The following is a 23,414-nucleotide window of genomic DNA, read 5'->3' on the forward strand; positions in this document are numbered from 1 at the left end:
CTTAAAATTTGTTATCCACTTGCCATTTATCCATTCCTGATGTAGCCTTAGTTGAGAATGATGAAATTTTAGCATCTCTTGAGTGTTCTCGAAGTAAACCAGGTACGATGACTTTGCAAGAACCTTCCTAATCACCCCGACCCACCAACCATCATTATACAAAGCATCAACTTTGTCATTCTTCTCGAATGGACAAACCATGACCTGCTCTACTGGTTGAGGCCTTATCTCTGAAACATTAACCTCTTCTCTCAAAGGCTCCTTCCCGTCTTCAGCTTTCAGGTTATCATATTCTACAACGCATTTGTCATTTCCTCTGTATTCAACAAGTTTTGCAGGAAACCAAGAACCTTCAAATCCTTGTTCCTCACTGCTAACTTCTACTGGAGTTCCAATGCTGAACTCTTGCTTCTCGATTGCTTTCTTAGGTCTCACGTTCCGACTACATGAAACGGTCTGCAGATACAAGTAAAAACTTAAAACATATATTTGGCAAAGATTATGTGCAACATATAGAAGAATGGGATAAGAATGATATCTGTGAACTTGTCTCGATAAGGAAATCTTACAGAACCTTTTCCCTCTTTATCTGCCCTCCTTTTAGTGGTGGTAGCTGCCAGGTACCGTTAACCCAGTCTTTATGCAGACGAAGACCCTGCCTTCCAAACCGCATTTTTTCTCCTGATTGCCTAAAATGTATACCAACAGTTCCACCCTTCATACCCTCTATGACAAAACCTATCCACCAGCCGTCATTGTAAAATGCATTAATCTTGTCCCCAACAGTAAAATCTTTATCCTCATCTCTTGGTGGCGGCGGCCTTATGTGCAGAAAATCGATTACTTCTTTCAAAGGCTCTACGCCATCTTCTTCTCTCAAATCTCGGTACTCAACAAGGAATTTGTCATCTCCAATGGGTTCAACGACTTTAGCTGCAAACCAACACCCCTTGAAACCTTCCTCATCGCTGCTAACCTCGACAATCGTGCCACTAGAAAACATTTCTTTAGCAGTTGCTCTGGTAGTTTCCAAATCCACTCGGGCTAAAATATCCTGCATTATCGTCACTCTCATCATTAATGTGCAGTCTAATATTCCCGTATAAGTAAAATACACGAAATTAAGCAAAACTCTCCAATAGACTACTTCGACAGAACCGTTTTCAAGAACCAACCAACAGTAGAAGCAAGTATCATTGAGAATGAGTTAGTTACCTCCTCTTCATCTTCTGTATTGTCTACTTTGTCTTCCTCTGATTCCTCTTCCTCTGTATCCTCTAATGGAGGCTTCCAAGCTCCACCAACCCATTCCCTGTGAAACCTAAGTTTATCTTTCTTAAACTGAATCTGTTCTTTTGAACACCTAAAGAAAACACTGAATCTCCCATCACCAAGAACCTCCGTCACATCCCCTTCCCACCAACCGTCATTGTAAAAGGCGTCGACTTCATCCCCAATCGCGATTTCCCTCTTCTTCTCTCTCTCAGACATCGGCGGCGCCGGAGGACGAAGCTGGCTCAAGTCGACGACTTCCTTCAGAGGCTTCGTACCCTCTTTGTCGAAGAAGAGCCTCGTGTACTCCACTTGGCATTTTTCCTTATCTGAGGATGGGGTGGTGATCACTTTTCCCAGGTACCACGAGCCGCGAAACCCAATTTCGTCGGAGCTGATTTCCACGGCGGCGCCGGGTTTTATGTAATAAGGCAGACGCTTTCGATTGGCTCTCGTGGGTATGGTTTTTTGGGGGGCTTTCTTTCTTTGCTTCGCCGGAGACGAAAACCCAAGAGATCGGCGTGGCCGCAGAGACATGGCCAAAGCTGGAATCGAAAATATACTGGCGGGAAGCGGAAGGAATGGTAAAGTGAGGATCTCAATGGAATCAATCAATCACCTTTTTTAGGGTTTTGCGGTTTGATTTCTTTTCAAACAGAAAACACAATGTAAAATTTTAATTAACTATGCTTGGTGGGTTATGGGTTAGAGATAGGCCACAAAAGTACGTGGGCTTTTTAATGGGCTTTCATCATGTGGGCTTTATGGTGTATGTGCTCTTGAGCCTCTTAATAAAAACTCCAAAAGCGTAAAAATTGTAGAAAATATTTTTAAAAATTAATCGATGATTTTTTCGACCATTTGCATTATTAATCTCAAAAGAATATCTTTTAGTTACAACTCTTATTAGTTATTACATCAATGATTTTAAAAAAAAAATTCAAGAGAATATTTCTTAATTAGTTGATAAATGGTATCACACTTATCAAAAATTATTAACCAAAGCAGTATGTAAACAATGTTCTTTCACATTGGCTTATTTAAGCTGATCAATTAAAGTTGTTGGCAAAAAAAAACATTGACTATGTGTTTTAATTAAGAAATGTTTTTGAAATTAATTATGCAATAGGTTGATAAATCATTGATTTCCTTTGTTAAGAAAAGTTTTTTTTATTGTAATTATTTTGTTTAAAAATATCAATGATGTAATAATTTATAAGATATGTAAATATAAATATTCATTGAACTTAGTTATGCAAATAGATAGAGAAAATTATCGATTTCATGATTTAAAATATATTTTAAAAATTTTGTTACCCAAATAAAATTATTTGGTTAAGAAGATAATATTAATTTTGTTAAGGGTAATTTCCATGATTATAATATGCCTTGTTAGCGTCTTAATCATGCACCATGCGTCCACGTCATACCATATCTAAGCTTGTTGAATGTCACCATATCTGAGCTTGTAGAAGATTCTTAGATTGCTTTGTTACAAATGTTGATTCTCTTATTGCAGAGAAAAGAACTTGGAAGCTGAGACTCATGGTGGATAAGACGAGTGGCAAGGCTGTGTTTGATGAAGCAGGGAAGGACTTTGTTGATGTTCTCTTTGGTCTGATGTCCCTCCCTATGGGTACAATTGTTCGGTTGCAGGGGAAAGTTGGGAAGGAACTCACTCCAATTGGTTGCATGACCAATTTGTATCAAAGTGTGTTTGCTTTGGGTGAAGCTTCTTTCTCCTCCAATGTCAGTAGGGAACTACTTCTGTACCCAAGGTATTTGAGAGGAAGACAGTGTAGGAGCCTTGACATAAATGATAGTGAAGAAGTGAAGCTGTTTGTGTGCCCTGATTCTGGAGCTGTCCATTCATGTGCTATCTCCTACAGTTGCTTCCCTTCAATTAAGTGTACTTGTGGGAAGTTGATGTCTCACCCGATTCCAATTCGTCCTTCCAAAGATGGTAGTGAGATATTCAAATTGTGATACTGGAAAAACTGATTAATCAAATCGTGATATTGGAAATGATCAAGACGTAGCTTTACATAGAAATATACTAAAACCAAAATCGGTAAGTGAAAATTGCGTTTGTCAAAATATTTTTTAAAAATTGTATATTTTTCCCCCAAAACCTAAAATTTGTTTTTTTGTTACCAAAAATATTTTCTTTCGAAACAGTGTTTTCCAAAATAACAAAGAACTTTTCTTCCACCTTTTTCAAAGTCGTCAAATTTCACCTTTTCCAAATTCGGTCAAATTTCAGTACCATAGTACTAAACGACCAAATAAGTTATTTGAAATAACAAACAATATGGTTTGTAATACGTTTAGGGAGAAGATAAGTAAATCAAATCATCACGAAGCTTATTTAGTGTGGATGGATAAACTCAATTCACCAAAAACAAAAAGATGTGAAGCCTTGCAACATATAAGGAAGATGCATATGTTGACTGTTTTAGGTATAGAAAATTTCTGAGTTATCTTTTGGGCTAAATATACGTATGATAAGACCATGCCAGATGCAAAATGTTACTAAATGTAAAATACATAGAATGGCCAATATAGGGAGCTCTTAGACTTAAACCCTTAACAAAACATTGGAAAATAATCAGTCAAAAAACCAACGATGTCGTTTTGGCAATCTTTCTTTGTACACTGTCTTAGCTCTCACAACCCTTTAAAGCGTCTTTCTTCTCTTTATTTAGACAAGGGTGAAGGCAGATTGTACAGTTGATTGGAATCGTGATGCAATTGTCTGCGAGGCAAATTGCTGAAACTGTTTCTTTGCATCTGCCAACCAAAATTTGGTGAATGCCTATTAGTTACCTCTATATATGTACATGCATATGTTCTTTTGTAAAAGAACCTAGTGATCTATAGCTGATTTGATTCTTAACAAAATCAGGGAAATTATCGGAAATTGATAAGGGATCTTACCTTTCTTGCACTTTGTGAAGCCAATGATATTAGCCACGTTGAGGGACAAGCAAACGCCAACAACGAGCAGATAGTCAGCTTGAAACCTTATCAGAGAAAATACTCCAAGGATAAACCACGCAGCTGCCTGAAGAAGTGGAAAAAAAAGAGAGAAGATTTAGCTGTAAATACAACAGAAAAAGGACAACAAAGAAATTCACATGTTTTAAATGTTTACTAAGCTCCTGTACTATAGACACTGAATGCATAGCTACCATCTCATGGCTAGATCTGACTCTTTATAGGTTGCTTGTAAGGTAATTGGCCGTATAGGTTTATAAGCTACCAAGTTTTAACCAATATCATATGTAGTCAAAGTGTGATCATAGGATATACTCCAAATGGCAGACTTAGTTCCAGCAGATTATTATTCCCTACTCAGCATATTATGCAATGTGACTTCGGATGTGATTTGACTCCAGTGTCAACTGCCACGATCCCACTCATGCAGGGGTAAAAGCATTTGTCACAAACTTATTAAATGGAAGCTTGTTGGGGTACTAAAAGGCTGCTCTCAATTCTTATCTACCACCTTTGCAGAATATGCTTCACCAGAAGGGACGTGTTTATTCTTGCCTATTCTTATTCCTAATCCTTCCACTAAAGTTTCAGAAGGACTGCAAACAGGTTTAAGTAATTAGCATATGTTACAACTAAAGTGTTAGGTAGGAGATACTCACTGCAAGGTAAAGTGTCCACCAGAAAAGCCATGAGTCTTTCTTGTTCATCCGAGACAAGGACTGCATCGACAAAAAAGACGAAAACACAAGTATTCAAGAAACACAACCCCACATTTCTTGACAGACTGAACCCATAGTAGCCTTATGAATAAATGAAGAAAGACTAACCTCCTGGTCAAGAGACTCGAATTTCCAGACACTTTCTCCCAAATCATTGATCTCGTTCCACCACCTCAGACCGACCAGTATACGCCCACTCACATTCTTAACAACCCAGAAGTCAAGTGCAGCAAGAAGAACAGTGACTACAAAGATTATGACAAAGCTGTTGAAGAAGAGAGCAGAGAGAATGTAAAACGCCAACGCAGCACCCTGTTATAATAACAGATACAAAACTGGTCACCAACCATTGGTCCAATAATCCAACATTTTTCTTTGACAAAAACATTTATACTATGTGATCCATACCTTGAAGAGAACATGGAAAAGACATGTCTTTGGGTTTGCATAATTCTCAACTGGTGCCTGAATCTAACGAAGAATAAAGTTTTGGTAAGCCTCAATTCTGATAAAAATCACAATTAGGAGTTCATGCAAGCAGATTCCATTGTAACAACCATTACCATACTAACCAAAACGGCTACATAAAAGATTACATTCCCCTCTACACATTGCCGCCAAAAGGAAAAAAATTCGGGATGAACAAGTTTTATTACATTGTCTTCTTCTCTAACCTAAGCTCAAATGTATACTTTCTCGGATACGAAACACAGATCCAACCCAATAATATTCAGATCGAACAAGTCAACGAAACTAATCAAGAATCTGATATGCAATCGAACTTAGAAATCAACAAGAATCTAAAGACGAAGAGGGAAGCAGCTGAGATTAAACCTGGTTAGGGTCCATCTTTCGAAGAATCCGAAAGGGATCAATCCGAGCAAAAAAAGAAGTAATTTGCTGATCAGCAGAAACAAAAACACCTCTCCGTTTTTGAAACTAATCGATCAAATCCACAGAATTTTCCCGAGAAAAATTTCTGAAAATTTCAGATCTTCTTCAACAAAACTCTTGCGCGTGTCTGCTACGTGATTTCTTCTCTTTTTGATATATTGTTTTTACAAATGTGTTTTAAAGGCCGAATAAATATTGGGCCTTTAATATTTGGAGAATTTAGACCCAATAATAAAAATGTTAATTACGAATTCACCCCCAAAACTTCCGTTTCGATCAAAATCATCCATCATATCCACAACAACAAGGCAAAATAAAAAGGAAAGAAGAGGACGACGATGGCTGTAAATATGTGACCATGAAATGGCGAGAGAGAGGCTGAGATAATTTGTCTTATCCCTTAGAAAAAAAAAGATAAAGACTTTTAATGATCGGAAGGAGCAAGATGATGGGGCCACACAAACCATACACACTTCCAATTTCAAATAAAGAGCTTTTCTTCAGTTGCTCACAGAAGTTAAACCAACCATGGCGAAGATGATGATGTTGCAACAGCATCAGCCTTCTTTCTCACTTCTTACTTCTTCTCTATCTGACTTCAATGGCGCTAAGATCCACTTACAAGTCCAGGTCCATCTTTTTTTCCTTTTTTCCTTTTTTCCTTTAATGAAACCAAAATCCGTTTGGCTCATTTAAAAATCATCTCTTTCTAAGCTCGTTTTGTTTGACTTCTTGAGCATTGGATCATTGTTTCTTGATTAATGAATGTGTGCCTAATAAAGTCTATGTGTGGTTCTGGTTTCCAGCTCTGATTTTGTTGTTTAAGTAAAGTTTATGAGCTTCTTTGTCATAATTGTTAAAGTTCGTAGTTTTTTGAACACTAACTCAGCATTTTCCTTTGTGTCCACTGATTTGTATTTGTGAAGCTCCAGCTTCAGATATTATAAGTAGTCTTAGAATAAATATTGTATCTCTTGAAGTGAGGATTCAAACTACAGATTATATTTTGGAGATAAGATGTTTTACAGAGTTGGCTTTGTTGTTGAAATTGCAGTACAAAAGGAAGGTTCATCAGCCAAAAGGAGCACTCTATGTTTCAGCATCGAGTGAAAAGAAGATTCTGATCATGGGTGGCACCCGATTCATCGGTGTGTTCTTGTCCAGGCTCCTTGTCAAAGAGGGACATCAGGTTCTCATTTCTCTTCCATGGCTGATCAAACTTTCTTCTCACCTAAACTTTAGTTTCCCTCTCTCATTACCCTAATGGTTATTTTTGCAGGTTACATTGTTCACAAGGGGTAAGTCTCCTATTGCCAAACAATTGCCCGGTGAATCTGACCAAGACTTTGCTGATTTTTCTTCCAAGGTATTACATGATTCTTTGTGAAAGAACTCATATATAATATATAGCGGTAATCCTAGTAACTCATAGAACTTGAGCAACAGGAACTTGATGACAACTTGATGATTTATTAATAGGATTCTAATAAAAATGAATGATTTTTTTCTCGGTCTTTTCTAGATTCTTCACTTGAAAGGAGACAGAAAGGACTATGACTTTGTGAAGTCAAGTCTTTCAGCAGAAGGCTTCGACGTTGTTTATGATATCAACGGTAACATCCTGTCCCTCTTTGTTCTTACTGTAGATTCAAAAATATACTGTCTCTGGTCTTGATGGATGATATGTTCTCTTATCTCTCAGGGAGGGAGGCCGAAGAAGTTGAGCCCATCATAGATGCACTGCCTAAACTAGAACAGTAAGCTTTACAAAAATCTACCAATTTGTTCATTTGGTTGATAGCTCCCAAGAAACAGCCTTTCAGTATTGTAATTTGCCGTTAATGTTATAGGTACATCTACTGTTCTTCAGCTGGTGTGTATCTGAAATCTGATATCTTGCCACACTGTGAGGTATGGAAATATATATCTTAACTCTTATTCCTGAAAGAATATGAGCTTGTATTCCTCGGAAGTCTCCATAGAAATATTATGATTTGTTCATATGATATCACTCGGAAGTTTATTTCCTGAGCCCAGTTGTAGTAACTTTTTATCTGGGACATAAACCAATGCAGGAGGATGCAGTTGACCCTAAGAGCAGGCACAAGGGGAAGCTGGAGACTGAGAGCTTACTGCAAACAAAAGGTGTAAACTGGACTTCTATCCGTCCTGTGTACATCTACGGTCCATTGAACTACAACCCCGTGGAAGAATGGTTCTTTCACCGTCTAAAAGCTGGTCGCCCCATACCAGTTCCAAACTCTGGAATACAGATCTCACAACTCGGTCACGTTAAGGTCACACACTACTTTCTCTTAGGCTCTTGAGCTCACTTACATGGTTCAGAGCACTCATTATGTTATAGGGGACCCTTAACTCAAACTCAGCACTATCTCATTCCTCTGATCACTCTTGAAGAGTATTGATCTATAACGTCAGATTATTATGTAATTTCAGGACTTGGCGACAGCCTTTCTCAACGTGCTTGGTAACGAGAAAGCCAGCAAAGAGATATTCAACATCTCAGGGGATAAATACGTCACTTTTGATGGGTTAGCAAAAGCTTGCGCAAAGGTACATGCTTTGTCTGTTGTTTTCCGTATTGTCTTATCAATCCAAAGAGTTTTGAATACATCTCTGAGCTTTTTGGATCATTGCTTGAGTAAACTTATTCATGTTTTCAACTCTCTCTCTCTCTCTCTCAGGCTGGTGGGTTTCCAGAGCCAGAGATTGTCCACTACAACCCGAAAGAGTTCGACTTTGGGAAGAAGAAAGCATTCCCTTTCCGTGACCAGGTAAAAACTCCAAACATTCAAATGATCCAGGCTGCAAACATCAAAGAGTCCATATTTAAAAGTTGGAGTTTTGATTTATGTATGATCTTGATCTTTGCAGCATTTCTTTGCATCTGTGGAGAAAGCAAAGCGTGTCCTGGGATGGAAACCAGAGTTCGACTTGGTAGAAGGTCTCACTGACTCATACAACCTTGATTTCGGTCGTGGAACTTTCCGGAAAGAAGCGGATTTCACCACTGATGATATGATTCTAAGCAAGAAACTTGTTCTTCAGTCCTAAGAATCGCCCATAGTTGGGTTTTGATTGTGATCAACCGGAACTCTTTTAAGATTCTCACATTTATTGTCATCTCACGTATATTTTGGTTCGGACTTTGGGACGATGAAGAACCTTAAGTAACTAAAAAGAGACGACGGTTTGGCTCTGGCTCTTAGTAACATGGAAATTTGGTTTTTAATTCGGTATCTCTTTCTAAATCTGAACCGAACCAATATTTTAGCCATACCGACTACCAAGCAAATTAAATTAATCATAGCTAGTAACCGACCGAACCGAACCACAAAATCGAATCCCCGCGACTTTAACTTAAATGGCCTACCAAGAACCGGATACACAAAAACTTAACTGGGCTCAAATATTTAAATTTAGAAGCCCATCTTACAAATCCGCGCATTTAAATAATCCAACTTGACGAGGAAGTAATCGCAGCTGGCATCTTAATTTATAGAGACAAAGTTCATGCCTTGTTGAGTCATTTCACCGATGTGGGATATATAAGGCTATATCTACATATATATTTTCTAAGAGACATTATAAGTTTACGATACATGCCTTTTTATATATCGTAAACTTATAAAATCAAAAGTCAAGAACACAAAACAAACAAGAGATATTTTCTTAGAGATATTTGTCAAAAAGACTTGTTTGTTTTGTGTTTTTGACTTTTGATTTTATAAGTTTACGATTTATAAAAAGGATGCTAGACAAACAAAAATAACTGGAGCCTTAAAATGTCTTTTCCAGTTTAAAATAAGATGCTGCATCACATCAACCGGTGAATTATTATTGTTTTTGTTTCGTTATCATGTACAATTTCCAAAAACCATGTGGACCTGATCTTCAAATGGAAACATCTTCAATGTGTAATTTTAGACATTTTGAAAAATATTAACAGAGATACGAATACGTTACCGCAAAAAAAAAAGGTGTCGTCCAACCGCAACAAAACAGTCACTATGTGATAACAATGACCGGAAAACTCCTCATTCAACGTTAATTTATTTTTGGGCCCAAAGTTTCGTTCATCGTGTTTTTGGTAAGGAGAGGTTTGGCCACCGCAGGTCGTAATCTTGTGGGAAAGAGAAACTTACATAATTGTGGAGTTTAGATTCCAAAATATATATACTACAAAAACGAATTAGTCTTCTTTCTTTTGGCAGCACCAGAGTATCAGTCAAATTCTTAACTCTATATAAAAATAATTGAATATCATAATATTTTTTTTCTTCTTCTCTATTCTTTTTATATGTCGGTACGTTTTTATCTTTTCCAGTATATGTCGGTACGTCAAAATGTTACAGTGTTACTCTTTAGATTAAAAATTCTAAAAACGCCTTCATCACACTAAGGCAGCTAGTGGTCAGCCGGTGATCCATGGAATTTGGCTTGAAGGAAAATATCAAATTGCACATGAACACTATCCAAATATCAGAAGTACTCTGCCTGAACGATAATATCTTTGTAGACACGATCTTTATCCGATAGAATAAAAATAAAATTTGTCATCTCATTCTCATGAGCAATTGGTAGTTCTCTCTTTCTTTCTTTTTGGGGTAAGTTCAGTCCACAACTAGTCAACAATCAATTTTTTGTAACTATTGCCACACCTTACTCCTCATAATTCCGTATGTTATATAAACTTAAAATCATGATCCGTTGTCATGAAGTTGTATACAAAATTTAGCACTATAATTAACTCAAAAAATTATTGATAGCCAAACTTAGTCTGCATGCTATGCATTACTTGATGCAATCTCAACTCGAAGAAAACTAACGATGCAACTTGACTATAAAGAAAAATTGTAATGTTAAATGATACGATATTTGTATGCCTTTTTTTTTTGGTTTTTGGCCTGTTGACAACAAAAAGGAAAAACTTTTAGTCTTTTTTATATACTAAAATCTTGACGTTATGAAAAAAGAAGAAAATATCAACGTGATATGAATAACCAACTACATAAATAGTAGGTCGGTCATGAGTCGGACAAAAAAAGATTACTTAACAACGAGTAGCAATAGCAATATTGCATGGTGTCAGTTAAACTACAACCAATCAATTCTTATTCGTGGGCTCCCTTTTTCCACGTGGCATTATCACAGCCTTGTATGAAATCATACGGAGACGCTCCAACCAATCACAATATTTCGTGACACACGTGGTAGTATTTTAGACCCCACCTCACTAGTGTGACACGTATCCTAATACGCCACGTCATCATTACCCGCTACTTCAGATTAAGTAGCAATGTAGCCAGCCATGCACTAGTAACACGAAGCTAGGAAGCTTCCCCTGGGTCGATGGCTAATTAGCATTTTATTAATTATCCGTAATCACGGCTTACAAATCCTATAAAAGCCAACTCTTGGTTTCTCTCATCAACAATCAAATCACTATAATCAACAACTCAAGGCATCACTAATAAGGATCAATATAGTTTCTCTTTCTCTCTTCGATAAACTTAATTTTTTTAATTCTCCGACAAGAGATGGCACCTGAGATGAACAACAACAAGTTGAGCTACGGAGGAAAGAAAAGGGCGTACGTGACTTTCCTTGCTGGCAACGGAGACTACGTGAAAGGAGTCGTTGGTCTGGCTAAAGGGCTGAGGAAAGCTAATAGCAAGTACCCATTAGTGGTTGCTGTGTTACCCGACGTGCCGGCTGATCACCGTAGACAGCTAGTGGATCAAGGCTGCATCGTCAAGGACATTCAGCCGGTTTACCCACCAGATAACCAAACCCAGTTCGCTATGGCTTACTACGTCCTCAATTACTCCAAGCTCCGCATCTGGGAGGTATATACATGCATGTTTCTTTTCTTATTTATTTATTTTTTGATAAAATGTCTTCTTCATTACATGATATGTTTCTTACCAAAATATCATATAAAAAAAATGAAAATATGAGTTGATTGTAACTTAATAATAACTATGTACGGATGCAGTTTGTCGAGTACAGCAGGCTGATATACTTAGACGGAGACATACAAGTGTTTGAGAACATAGATCACTTGTTCGATCTTCCCGACGGCAGTTTCTACGCTGTTAAAGACTGTTTCTGCGAGAAGACATGGAGCCACACTCCTCAATACAAGATCGGCTACTGCCAACAGTGTCCGGACAAGGTGACGTGGCCGGAGACGGAGCAGGTTGGTCCTAAGCCACCGTTGTACTTCAACGCCGGAATGTTCGTCTACGAACCAAGCCTCTCCACTTACTACAACCTTTTGGAGACTCTCAAAGTTGTCCCTCCCACACCTTTTGCTGAACAGGTAAACAAATTCACACATTTATATGGTTATACACATACACGGGGATGTTTCATTATATATATAATATACTATAGGTCTAAATTATACCTTAATTTAAAACTTTATTAATTATAAGATTAATTTGGTTTGTGTGTTTTTATAGGATTTCTTGAACATGTACTTCAAAGATATATACAAGCCGATTCCACCAGTATATAATCTTGTCTTGGCTATGCTCTGGAGGCATCCGGAGAACATAGAGCTTAACGAAGCCAAGGTTGTTCATTACTGTGCAGCTGGTGCTAAGCCTTGGAGGTATATGATCTAATTATCTTCTTGATACATTTTTAAAGAGTAAAATTAAGAAAATGAAAGAACTGAAGTTGTTTCTCTGTTTATATCAGGTTCACTGGCCAAGAAGAAAATATGGAGAGAGAAGACATCAAGATGCTTGTAGAGAAATGGTGGGACATTTACAACGACGAGTCTCTTGATTACAAAAACGTAAATGTGCATAGCGGACAAAAAGAAGATGTCCAAAAGAAACAGCAATCCATTACACAGTTCTTTACAGACTTGTGTGAGGCTGCTGTGCTTCACTGCGCCAAAGCTCCATCCGCGGCCTAGACAACTTTGTGAAGGAGGGCTGTGTGATAGGTTCTTCTCAACACCTGTTTGCTATTAGTTGTGAAACTGATAATATTTAATAATTAGGATATCATATGAAATTGTGCTTTACTGTTTTTTCACTGAGCTTAGAGGAGTTTTTAATCCCCAAACCCTCTTTGTACCTTATATGTTTGCTACGGACTTTTCTACCTAAAATAGTAAAATGTAATCTACTCCAACAGTTTTTAAAAAAAATCTTCTTCGTTTTGATAATCAGGAAATCCCATGGAATAATGAGACCAATTAAAATAGGATCCATATTTTATCCAATGTTCTAATCTTTTTCAATCCTTTTATATTTATACGGCTTAGAAAATACTACTAGTATATATTATTAGTAAATGAAACTTGAAAATATATTCAAAAGTCAAAACTTATTTATAATCTATACATATGCATTCTTAATAAATAAAAAATTCTAGTACTTATAGGCTTGCTATATTTTTATTTGGTAAGCTCTTCATTTTCCTACAATTATTGACTCAGTAATTTTAGAAGCACAATTAATTATTAAAGAAAAAAATGATTAAGCTACTACAACTATTTAACATGTTATTCAAGAATCTAGATATCAAACACAATCTCTGATAAAGTTTAAATACAAAAATTATGAAATTTGCGCGTTGCATTTTTTTCGTGTTCGTTCTTGTTCTTTACATTTTTATTCCTCATATTGAAGCAGTCGAAGCCGATGGACCAACTGAAGCACTGATCAATAGTATCTGCGTAGAAAACGAAGACTATGGATTTTGCAGTAAAACCATCCATGAAAAACTGAAGGCACCAACAGCTACTCTCCAAGAACTCACCGGTCTCATATCCCACACCGCTACGGATCAGGCCAATGATACTTACGTATTCATCGATAACATACTCCGCCAATGGCCCGACCCTAAGAAGAATCGTCTCAAGACTTGTCATGCAGTTTTTAAGAGAGAGACCACTAGTTTCTTAGAAATTCGCTTTCTATTTTCAAAAAGAGAGTACGAACGTATGGTTAAAATCATTTTCTCCACAGCCAAAATCTTAGACCGTTGTAGAACCGAATTTCTTGTTCCTCCTTACAAAGATCCTCTAACTGAGAAGAAGAGAGTTATGAGAATATTGATCACCATGTCTGCGGTTTCTGGACATATGGTAAAAAATGGAAAGGCTTCCTTGATTAGATCAGTAGTTATTCCGCAGATTCTCAGTTATTAAGAGAAACATATTAATCAATGGTTTGTAACAGCTAAAATTTTCAATAATATAAAAGTTATAACAAAAGAGAATTAAGCATGCATTTCTTATCTTGTTATTTTTATAACAATTGTTCAAAAAATAAATTAATGGATAATCATCCGAATACAATAAATTAGAATTAATGTTTATTAATTCCCATCGGATGCAAATAATAATGATTGACCAAGATTTTGTAGTCTAATTGTGTAAGAGTTGTTGTGGATCACCATCAGAACTGAAATTCGGCATAGTACATGTTGATAAATTTAGATAAAATCTAAGCAATGCTAAAACTTAACCGCGATAGACTGGTATGGTCAACAACATTCTTCGACGCATTCACATTCTCTACCCTCTAGTTCGATCTCGTCAACAGAATCAACCATTTAAAAAGCCTGGTCCTAATCTGAGGAATTATTGATTCCCCTACTCATTTGCATATTCGTGTTACTAAGATGCGAACAATTAAGTAGTCAAACCAAATCTTTTTCTGATTAGTTAAAAAAGTTTCCTATACATCACAAACGTAGCCAAACCAAATATTATATTACTAGATTAGGACCGTGCTAGAGCACGGGTTGAAATTTTTTTAATTTATTTTATAAATTTAGAATATATATAATTTATATGTTTGTTTTAAAAAATTTTTTTGGAGAAAACATTATGCAGTAAAATCATATGTTAAATATGAAAAAACACCTATTTTGTAAGTTTTATATTGTTAATTTTGTAATTTTATGTATGAGAAATGGTTATGTTTGTTGTTTGCTTTTATTTTAATTTTGGAACATGTTTGGTGTAAATGTTTTAATATGACCCGTGCTTAGGTAAGATTTTATTTTTAACTGCATAATAAGATCTCGTAAATCACGATTAAGTGTGATAAATTACCAAAATTTTATTTCTTTTTACGCGTAACAATATATTTTTATGCCTAACAGAATATATTTTGTAACAATACATGAAATACTAAAGATTTTATTTGGAAATTGTATAAATCATTGAAATATTCTCTTTAAGATGATTCTTTGGAATATTCTTAAGTATATTTATATAGCCCACAAATTGACCAATTAATCTATAATTTTTTTTGTAACCAACCTATATTTGATGTATAATCTCTTTTGTAACCAATTTATAAAAATTATATTGTCTACAAAAAAGGTTGTGTACTTCCGTTTTGTTATATAGGAGATAATTTTTTAAATATAAGATCTTGACAAAAGTTATCAATTTAAATTGGTTTTTTCATTGGCCCGTTAGATTTCAAGATCTTGACAAATAATTAAGTTGGGTTTTTCGAAAGTTATCAAAGATTGATGTACTCGATGTAAAAACGCTTTTACATTTTATTCAAAACAATAAAAAGTTGGTTTTTTGATTGGCCCATAACCATTGACTTTTACACACTGACCACAAAAAAAACATAAAATAATTTCTTAATTTATTTGGTCAACTTAAATAGTTCATAAATTTTAAAGTTTAGTCCAGGTAAATGAACAAATGTCACATTTTTGGAAATGTTTTTTTTTTTTCCTTGAATTCACAAATTTTGATTTTTTGGTAAGTTACGAAGACTTTTGACCTTTGACTGATTCATCATTCATACGCCTAATTTTCAAATATAAAGATCAAAAATTTTCCTTCTCAAAGGACCACCACACTCACAATTTACAAAAAAGAAACAAACATGAAAATGCATAGCATTCTATCGACAGTTTTGGCGATCATACTCGCTTTCTCCGTTGCAGAAGCTAATAATCTCGATGGCAAAACTCAACAAAAGGTCAACGGAATCTGCAAAAAGACAACGGATATCAAATTCTGCAGTAGTGTCTTGGTCAAGAACCTGCCTACTCCTGTCCCAAGCAACAAAGATCTCATGAACGTGACAGTGAGAGAAGCTGAAAGGTTCTCGGCAAACACTAATTTCTTCATCAGCACGCTCCTCGAGAATGCTGGAGACGAGAGGGAAAATCTTCAAATGTGCGCTGACGCTTACTCCATTATGAACTTGGCGTTCACTAATGCTATATCTTTCTTCAACCAAGCTCACTACAGTAAGATCGTCAAGGTCCAAAACAAAATTTCTAAGGCTGTTGGTATCTGTAAGACAGATTTTAATGTGCCTGGTTATGCGATCAATCCTCTGATTGAGAAAAACAGACAGATCATGATCTTATCATCCATGGAACAGATCGTTTGTCAAATGGTTTCTTCATAATCTTAATGTTGAAACATAGTAGAAGCAAAATGTTTACAAAAATTATGTTGATGTTTACATAAAATATTATAATTTAATATATGTTTTCGTTTAAGGTTGAATTGATCTAGTTGATAAGGATAAGAATTTGGGATATATAGAATAGAAATAGCTCTTTCTATAAGTGTTTTTTACCTTTATGCAAAAAGATTAGTATAAGATTTGATTGCTTTGTCCTTTTATGGATTCTTTGATCTTATCGCCTAATCAGCCGGTCAACTAATGGGTATATATACTTCAATTATTTATTTTTGGAAACACAAGTTAATTTTAATAAATGTCAATAGGTTGTTCTTGATTGATCTACAACCAATTGGCACATGTGACATGTCTAAACTAGTGCCTTCAACTAGTCCGAATCGGTTATGTAAGTCTGAAAACTATATCGCATGTGCTCCTCCATGTAAATATCTCTTTCCAGCAAGCCTAATCACGGGCAAGTCTTCCTAGAAATCTACTATCTCCATCGATTAAAAGTGCATGAACCGAGATAATACTTGCAAGTCGCAATCGAGAATGAAGAAGAAGAAGACGGAGTTGAAGTAAGTAAGTAACAGAACAAACAACTCTGTTTTTCATTGTTTTTAAATTCACCATATACTTGAGTTACTAAACCAGGATTAAACCGTGACCGCCAATTGTAGATGACTTGCAAAAACCGGAACCCTCTGTTTTGAGCCAAACTACTTTACATTTTGGGTCTATGAAATATTGAAGGTCAGTAATAACTATTAACTTTTAACCCTGTGAGGCTGTGACAGAGTTACTTCTTTAACAGAATTATGAAAATATAGAGATCATAATTAGAGATATATGTAGTGTCTATGGAATGAAGACTCCAAATAACACACAAATTAACCACTCCATCATTGGCCTCAAAATGAGATACAAAATTAAACACTCCGGAAATGGATATTCAATTTTTAGTTGCAGTAACTTAGACAGCATAAATCACCAAAAGGTTCATTCATAGCTCATACTTATAAGATAAAGCAGCTAGGAATCAGCTTGTTTTAAGGCGATATAGGTCCTGTGGAACCATTTCCACTAGATGCGACCGCTAATCTCGATTCAATATCTTCATTACTCTCACTTTTGACTTTACGTTGCTGTTGTTTCACCTTCTCTGCTTCTTCTTCCTTCTCACTCACCTCTCTGTCTTTGCCCCACAATACGCCATAGAGCCCAATAATCACAAGTGCTGATCCCAAAAACCTGATATACATATAATAATCATACAAATTAATCATCATACGACCCCCCTCTATATAGAGAGAGAGATAAAGGTGTATGGAAACATACGTGCCGGTGTAGAGTTTCTCGTCAAGAAGAGTCCAGCTGAAAATGGCGACCACTACCAGCAGTAAAGGGCTGAAAACAGAGACGTAAAGAGGACCTTTCCTCTGCATCGCCCATGACATTAGGCAGAACGCTAACGCAGACGCCACCACTCCCTGCATCCGCGTTTTATATTAATATATCATATATACTAGCTTAGCTAGCTTAATTCATAGCATATGTATTAATGTATAGTAGAAGTATATGGACTTACGGCGTAAAGAGCGGATATGAAGCGGAGAGGAGAGCTGAGAGACCAATCAGAGACTTTGTGATCGGTGATCAAAGCGATGGCTCCACATTGGATACTTCCCATCAAACACATTAGAAGTGTGCTCGTGTATGGTGCTGCAAATGTCTCACTCATCTTCGTCTGTAACCAAAATATATAATATTCTTAAAATTAACTTACTTTAAAAGTATATGCACACCCACAATATGTTATATAACGTTCTGAATCTTTATTAAACTATGTACATAAGATAAACCTGTGTAAGAAAAAAAGGTTACCTGGATAATGAACCAAGCGGACCAAGAAACGGCAGCAGCCATAATAAGAAAAGGTCCCAAGAAGAAGTTAGAACTGCTAGAACTGGAACCTTGGCTCGTGATGTTTTCAGCATAGGCCCAATGGATCTTAGACTCTCCAATGCCGAGGGTGTGACCATGGTAGAAGGAGAGAACCATGGCTCCAATCACACATACTAGCGTCCCTATCACTTTTGCTTGTCCTGATGCCTTTTTGATCCCTACGGTTTCTTGTCTGAAACATAATTTTGTGTTAGCAGTCAAAACAGAGAGTTCTGTTTTGATGAAGACTTGGTTTATTAAGAGTAATTTCGTATACCTGAATATTGCGGCGAGGAGGAACGTAACCGCTGGTAAGAGATTAGTTAAGGCACAAGCAATGGTCGGAGATGAATTCTGAAGTCCTATGAAGTATAGCACTTGGTTTCCAGTCGCACTGCAAATTAAATCAAGGTTTATTCTGTTAGGACATTTGTTTCCCCTGGTGATTAAGAACTCATGTAGAGATGGACTAGTTTAAAATAGTTAAAAAAAAAAGATTGTAAAGGTATTGTAATTAGCAGGCAAGGTTTATGTAGATACCCGGTAATGGAACAGAAGAAGATTTGGACAAGAACCTTTAGTGTGATCTTCGGTCTTGTCTTCCTGCACAAGAAACCGTGTACGAAACTTTTTCATTAGGCATCAATCATTAATCAGTTAATCCGCTTCGTATGAAAACGGTGATTTTTAATACCAAAACCTAACAGGCTTAAACCAGTCCAATTGCGACTTGAATTCGTTTTATAAGAAATCAAGGAATAAATGATGGAAAGCTTGATTCATTAATACTAAATTCAGATATATGGTTAAAGGATTTAGGGTGATAATTGAATGACTGAAAAAAAAAAAAAAAAAATTTCAATCATCATAGAAAGTGAGTAGTAGAGTAAGAGAGTATAACGGCATCGTATAAGAAAGCACGTGTCCTGGCAAATTAAGTTGGCACGGCAACTGACGACGCTTAACTCACCTGGCATCATAGTTTGTGTTGTCTGCATGTGTTTCGGTTTAAGAAAGAAAAAAACGTGTGACGCGTGCGTGGATTGTGTGAGCTACACTGCGTCACATTTCTCATTTCTTTCTCTCGGTAAACGGAATTAATGATAATGTAATTACTTAGGTTTCCACATACGACCAAAAATGATTGACATTACCCAGAGATATTGTAAAAATAACGGTAAACACTAATTTCAATAGAAGAAAAAAAACACATTTTTATTCAATTCGAAAGTTATTTATCTTTGGCACTATACCACTTTTTCTTATTCTAAATTCAACTAAGCAATTCCCGAAATCTTTAACTTACCACATATTATGCGTAATTTATATCGTAGTCTCTCAGGTAGGACAATAAAACGATGTCGTGCTAAACTCTTCTTCTTAATTATTATTTATCATTTTAACTATTAAATACTCCAAATGGATATTAATTAGTTGTCAAAATTGTAAAATAATGGAAATAAATTTATTTTAAACCTATTCAAATGCTAGAACTGATTAGTTAATTTATTACCATATACAGTATGTGAAAGAATCTTGACCAAAAAAAAGAAAAGAGAAAGACTTAAATGTAACCGGTACTTCTATGTCAATGAATTTAAAAGCTTTATTTCTTAAACTTTGGAAAGTAATTAATTTATGTGACGCCCGAAAGCTAGAAGACGCAAAATCGTTATACAACAGACTCACAAAGCCATTTAGTAACAAAATGGCTTCCACTCGTTGATATATGAATGATGTCATCGTTTTGTACTTTTCGCAATTAATTAAGACGAACTTAAAACACACACTTTCAGATATTCAAGTTAACCCAAACTCAATGCTAAACTTTTACCTGGTTTATGACAATCAAAGTTAAGTATGATGTATCTCTCGCTGATCTCTTTTGTAAAACATAAACTCACTACGTAAAACCTTGATTAATTTGACTCCAAAAAAAAAGGTAATATTTTATAACAATGCCATTCAAGAGAAACAAACACAAATTCAACGTTTTATGGATGCAATTTTTAAGATCATAGTTTCATGCATGTCCAAAATCGTTAGTTGATCAAAATCATATGTATATGTATAGATATTAGTATGATTTTCTACCTTTCGAGAAAAAATGCGACCGGAAAAGTGGCGATAGTGGCAAATATTTGGCGATAAGCGACCAGAATGAGAGGCTTCATGCCTGCCTCCATAGCCATCTTCGACGTAATGTTCATGCCTGCGTAGCCGATTTGCACCAACACCATCGCCAAGAACGGCAACAAATCACTTGATTTACCCATCTCTCTCTCTCTCTCTCTCTCTCGTTTATTTTATTCTTACAGTTTTATATGTGTTTATATATCTCTATGTATGTCTCTCTCACTATTACTAATCAATAATAATAGGTCGAGACACCAAGAAAAAAAAAAAGAGAGAGGTGGGTTCTCTATAATATTTATTAGTTTCCCCCAAATCTATCTCTCTACTTTGGTTCAACCTTATATATTTATAGCCCAAGACATATATATACATATATATGTATTTATTTATTTATTTATTTATATATAAATATATATAGAGAGAAAGAAAGAGAGATGTTTTAAACAGAAAGGTGAGAAACGGTTCGAGGATGAAGTTTGCTTGTAACACTTGTGCTCTCCTTAGGGCATAAGAACACGAAACAATAGATGATATGTATCATTTGATATTTTTGGCAATTTGTATAACTTTTCTCCTTGTTGATTACTATGATAATCTGAATTGGCGTTTTGTAAGAAAAAAGAAAAACTTATTTCCTCTCTTTAGTCCCTTTATTTGGTTTCCGTTTTTTCATGGGGTTTGGTGGAGCTTGTGAATGAATGGTAGTAGAATGCATGAATGTCTTTCTCAAACTTCAAGCAACCAATTCTACTTTGATAAAACTCGTTTCTGTAGTATTAAATATAATCAAGGATTTGGTTTATCGCTTGATTATATATATGATCATTATCCAATTAGTATCATCTTAATTAATTTACATTCACTCTTTTAACTACTTTTATTTTTGTAATATGGTATACTATTTATGTCCCAAAAAATGGGATATATTAAGCATGGATTATAAAAAATATATATATTAATTAAATACCACAGATCTTATGGTATAAAGATAACCAGGTATGTTTCATTGATTTTTTTTTTTACACATTCAGTTCGACATACTTACTTTTATCTGACAAATTTCCGATTTTTTTTTGTTTTTGGTTATTTTATATAATGTTTAGTAATCTAAAGTAAAATGTATAATGAAAACTTGTGTGATGGAAAGTCTCATATATTACAAAAACAACATACACTCCCCCCTCATGTGTGTGTGTGTGATCAAATTTATTTGGGCTTAAAGGCCTTTCCTTAGGTGTACAGTGACTTCTTTGAGCAAGAATGTCTTTTCTCATGAGTAGAAACAAATAAATATAAACGTAGATGTACCAAAAGCAAAAACAACATATATAACACAACACGTTAAAAAAAAAAAATCATGCTTGTTGATATTTGAGGAAGTTAGTAATGATTCATATCTTGCTGGATTTAAGTGGTTTTACACGAAATGCTTTCCAAATTGAAGATGACTAAATTATAATTAGTACAATGCTTCTGCGTCATTTGCATAAGTCAAATAAGCTAGCGTTGGCGTCCAAATGAATTTTCGTGTCCCTTACTTATTTGGTTTCCAAGTTCTAACGTAAAATTATCGCCGCGTATTTTTAGAATTCTAGTTTTATCTTTTTTGTTGTTATACGTACATAAGGAATTTTCCGTGCAAAATCGATTCATTCTATCGCGTCCACTTCATTTCTGGCCATGTGTGGGCTAAATTCGAATTAGAAGAAAAAATATTTCTATGATACAAAAGCCCAATCGTCATGCAGAAATATATGTAAGTATGATGTCAGGAAAAAAAAAAGTATATATAAATCTACCAATGGGAGTCATTGGAGTCAAATGAAATGTCTTGACTAATCTAGTCAAATAATGTCATAAGGCCGGCATAGTATGTTATAACTAATTTCTTTCATTTGGTCATTCTAAATGTCTTGACTAATCTAGTAATCAATGAGAGTCATGGCAGTTGCATATCATTCAGCAATATGATCTCTTCCAAATACTACTACATTGACTACCTTCCTAGCTAGACCACAACATAAATAGGAGTTGTCATAATGGTCTCTTTAATGTCTTTAAATAAAGACGTATTCTATCTAATAACAAATAATATTTGTGCACATTGGAACATAATATAAAAGATGTAAAAGTCATAAAAAGAGCTCAAATAAATGTCAAATATAGGCTAATCATAATAAGCAGATAACGTAATTAGGAACTTTCCTCAAGGCTTATACTTTTAGCATGCATGTTAAAAGTCATTGGAGGTAATCCTTTCATAATTAAGTCTGCAACCTTAACTTCAGTGCCTATCTATTACTCCCTCTGTTTCACAAAGAGTGTCATTCTGGAGTATTTTCTTTGTTTCACAAAGACTGTCACTTTATATTTCCAATGAGATTTTTAACCTTTACATTTCCTATCTATTACCCTTAACCCAAAACTTTTTCTATTAGATTTAAATGATAAATTGCTTATTAAATAAGGGTATATACGTATAATTCAAGTTTTTCTTAATTTGTGTGTAATTGGTCAAAATGACACTCTTTGTGAAACAGAGGGAGTAATTGACATACATTTCTCTTTTGACATCTTGCTTTAATTTATTGACATATATAACCTTAATGTCCATATATCTGGCTCCTTCACATATCATGTCATACTTGTATAAAAGAAAATTACATCTTTAATTGTCACATAATGAGTTAAACACTTGTTAACAATACTTAAGGTCTCAAACTCAAAGACATTTATGTAATTATACTTTCTTAATATAAACCTCATTATATGTCACATACTCACTTTCTAAAGTGGATTTATAAAGAAACTTCAACTGTAGGCTCTTCCATAATATGACACCTCTATTAATGAGATACACATAGCCGAAAGTGTAGTATCTTAAATCAAAATATCCACCAAAATTTGAGTTAGAAACTTCAACCATCTGTGGATGTGTTGATTTTCTGTATATGTGAACATGTATTCACTTGTTTCCTTTAGGTATCTCAAAACTTTTGTTTACAAATAG

General features: G+C 35.2%; 7 protein-coding genes and 1 long non-coding RNA gene across 10 annotated transcripts; 5 read left to right on the forward strand and 3 right to left on the reverse strand.

Moving 5' to 3' along the window:
- Positions 7–1,918, reverse strand: LOC104755123 (DUF724 domain-containing protein 3-like; the record flags this gene model as incomplete). The annotated part of the gene is made up of 3 exons (XM_010477461.1): positions 1,216–1,918; positions 575–1,054; positions 7–456 (listed from the first exon to the last, which is right to left on the reverse strand). Coding segments are annotated over exons 1-3 (1,524 nt in total), but the record flags the coding sequence as incomplete, so codon positions are not given.
- On the reverse strand, positions 3,685–6,040 carry LOC104755122 (Golgi apparatus membrane protein-like protein ECHIDNA). Its single transcript, XM_010477460.2, has 6 exons — positions 5,823–6,040; positions 5,397–5,459; positions 5,097–5,300; positions 4,929–4,988; positions 4,210–4,336; positions 3,685–4,062 (listed from the first exon to the last, which is right to left on the reverse strand). The coding sequence occupies exons 1-6, from the start codon at positions 5,835–5,837 to the stop codon at positions 3,974–3,976; spliced, it is 558 nt and encodes a 185-aa protein (XP_010475762.1). The 5' UTR covers positions 5,838–6,040; the 3' UTR covers positions 3,685–3,973.
- LOC104755125 (chloroplast stem-loop binding protein of 41 kDa b, chloroplastic) lies at positions 6,249–9,111 on the forward strand. Its single transcript, XM_010477464.2, has 10 exons — positions 6,249–6,512; positions 6,937–7,071; positions 7,162–7,248; positions 7,405–7,495; positions 7,585–7,639; positions 7,733–7,793; positions 7,958–8,179; positions 8,340–8,456; positions 8,588–8,677; positions 8,778–9,111. The coding sequence occupies exons 1-10, from the start codon at positions 6,411–6,413 to the stop codon at positions 8,955–8,957; spliced, it is 1,140 nt and encodes a 379-aa protein (XP_010475766.1). The 5' UTR covers positions 6,249–6,410; the 3' UTR covers positions 8,958–9,111.
- LOC104755126 (galactinol synthase 3-like) lies at positions 11,237–13,638 on the forward strand. 3 transcript variants are annotated; one of them, XM_010477466.2, is made up of 5 exons: positions 11,237–11,752; positions 11,902–12,228; positions 12,371–12,522; positions 12,612–12,864; positions 13,556–13,638. In XM_010477466.2, exons 1-4 carry the CDS (start codon positions 11,444–11,446, stop codon positions 12,832–12,834), a joined length of 1,011 nt encoding a protein of 336 aa, XP_010475768.1. In that variant the 5' UTR covers positions 11,237–11,443; the 3' UTR covers positions 12,835–12,864; positions 13,556–13,638. The 3 variants fall into 3 exon arrangements, with proteins under 3 accessions (XP_010475768.1, XP_010475769.1, XP_010475767.1); XM_010477467.2 differs by having other exon boundaries at positions 13,559–13,619; XM_010477465.2 differs by lacking the exon at positions 13,556–13,638 and having other exon boundaries at positions 12,612–13,146.
- On the forward strand, positions 13,486–14,106 carry LOC104759128. Its single transcript, XM_010482095.2, has one exon. The coding sequence runs from the start codon at positions 13,486–13,488 to the stop codon at positions 14,074–14,076; it is 591 nt and encodes a 196-aa protein (XP_010480397.1). The 3' UTR covers positions 14,077–14,106.
- Positions 15,738–16,400, forward strand: LOC104755128. Its single transcript, XM_010477468.2, has one exon. It carries the CDS (start codon positions 15,788–15,790, stop codon positions 16,319–16,321), a length of 534 nt encoding a protein of 177 aa, XP_010475770.1. The 5' UTR covers positions 15,738–15,787; the 3' UTR covers positions 16,322–16,400.
- Positions 16,648–17,241, forward strand: LOC104755129. Its single transcript, XR_762183.2, has 2 exons — positions 16,648–16,902; positions 17,005–17,241. It is a non-coding gene; the product is annotated as an uncharacterized LOC104755129 (long non-coding RNA).
- On the reverse strand, positions 17,156–20,723 carry LOC104755130 (WAT1-related protein At1g09380). The gene is made up of 7 exons (XM_010477470.2): positions 20,363–20,723; positions 18,809–18,871; positions 18,546–18,662; positions 18,209–18,461; positions 17,913–18,071; positions 17,663–17,814; positions 17,156–17,575 (listed from the first exon to the last, which is right to left on the reverse strand). Exons 1-7 carry the CDS (start codon positions 20,542–20,544, stop codon positions 17,374–17,376), a joined length of 1,128 nt encoding a protein of 375 aa, XP_010475772.1. The 5' UTR covers positions 20,545–20,723; the 3' UTR covers positions 17,156–17,373.

The sequence above is a fragment of the Camelina sativa genome, chromosome 17 (genome assembly GCF_000633955.1).
Source record: "Camelina sativa cultivar DH55 chromosome 17, Cs, whole genome shotgun sequence".
NCBI lineage: Eukaryota > Viridiplantae > Streptophyta > Magnoliopsida > Brassicales > Brassicaceae > Camelina > Camelina sativa.

Excerpts from the sequence above, each read along its gene's own strand:
- LOC104755126 (XM_010477466.2), top strand. The coding sequence starts at position 11,444 with ATGGCACCTGAGATGAACAACAACAAGTTGAGCTACGGAGGAAAGAAA. Across the intron at positions 11,753-11,901 it reads CCAAGCTCCGCATCTGGGAG|TTTGTCGAGTACAGCAGGCT; the intron begins GTATATACATGC and ends GTACGGATGCAG. Across the intron at positions 12,523-12,611 it reads GCTGGTGCTAAGCCTTGGAG|GTTCACTGGCCAAGAAGAAA; the intron begins GTATATGATCTA and ends TGTTTATATCAG.
- LOC104755130 (XM_010477470.2), bottom strand. The coding sequence starts at position 20,544 with ATGGGTAAATCAAGTGATTTGTTGCCGTTCTTGGCGATGGTGTTGGTG. Across the intron at positions 18,462-18,545 it reads CTCCTCGCCGCAATATTCAG|ACAAGAAACCGTAGGGATCA; the intron begins GTATACGAAATT and ends ATTATGTTTCAG. Across the intron at positions 17,576-17,662 it reads GAGAAACTCTACACCGGCAC|GTTTTTGGGATCAGCACTTG; the intron begins GTATGTTTCCAT and ends TATGTATATCAG.
- LOC104759128 (XM_010482095.2), top strand. The coding sequence starts at position 13,486 with ATGAAATTTGCGCGTTGCATTTTTTTCGTGTTCGTTCTTGTTCTTTAC.
- LOC104755122 (XM_010477460.2), bottom strand. Across the intron at positions 5,301-5,396 it reads TTTTCCATGTTCTCTTCAAG|GGTGCTGCGTTGGCGTTTTA; the intron begins GTATGGATCACA and ends TTATTATAACAG. Across the intron at positions 4,989-5,096 it reads TCGAGTCTCTTGACCAGGAG|TCCTTGTCTCGGATGAACAA; the intron begins GTTAGTCTTTCT and ends TTGTCGATGCAG.
- LOC104755128 (XM_010477468.2), top strand. The coding sequence starts at position 15,788 with ATGAAAATGCATAGCATTCTATCGACAGTTTTGGCGATCATACTCGCT.
- LOC104755125 (XM_010477464.2), top strand. The coding sequence starts at position 6,411 with ATGGCGAAGATGATGATGTTGCAACAGCATCAGCCTTCTTTCTCACTT. Across the intron at positions 6,513-6,936 it reads AGATCCACTTACAAGTCCAG|TACAAAAGGAAGGTTCATCA; the intron begins GTCCATCTTTTT and ends TTGAAATTGCAG. Across the intron at positions 8,457-8,587 it reads TAGCAAAAGCTTGCGCAAAG|GCTGGTGGGTTTCCAGAGCC; the intron begins GTACATGCTTTG and ends TCTCTCTCTCAG.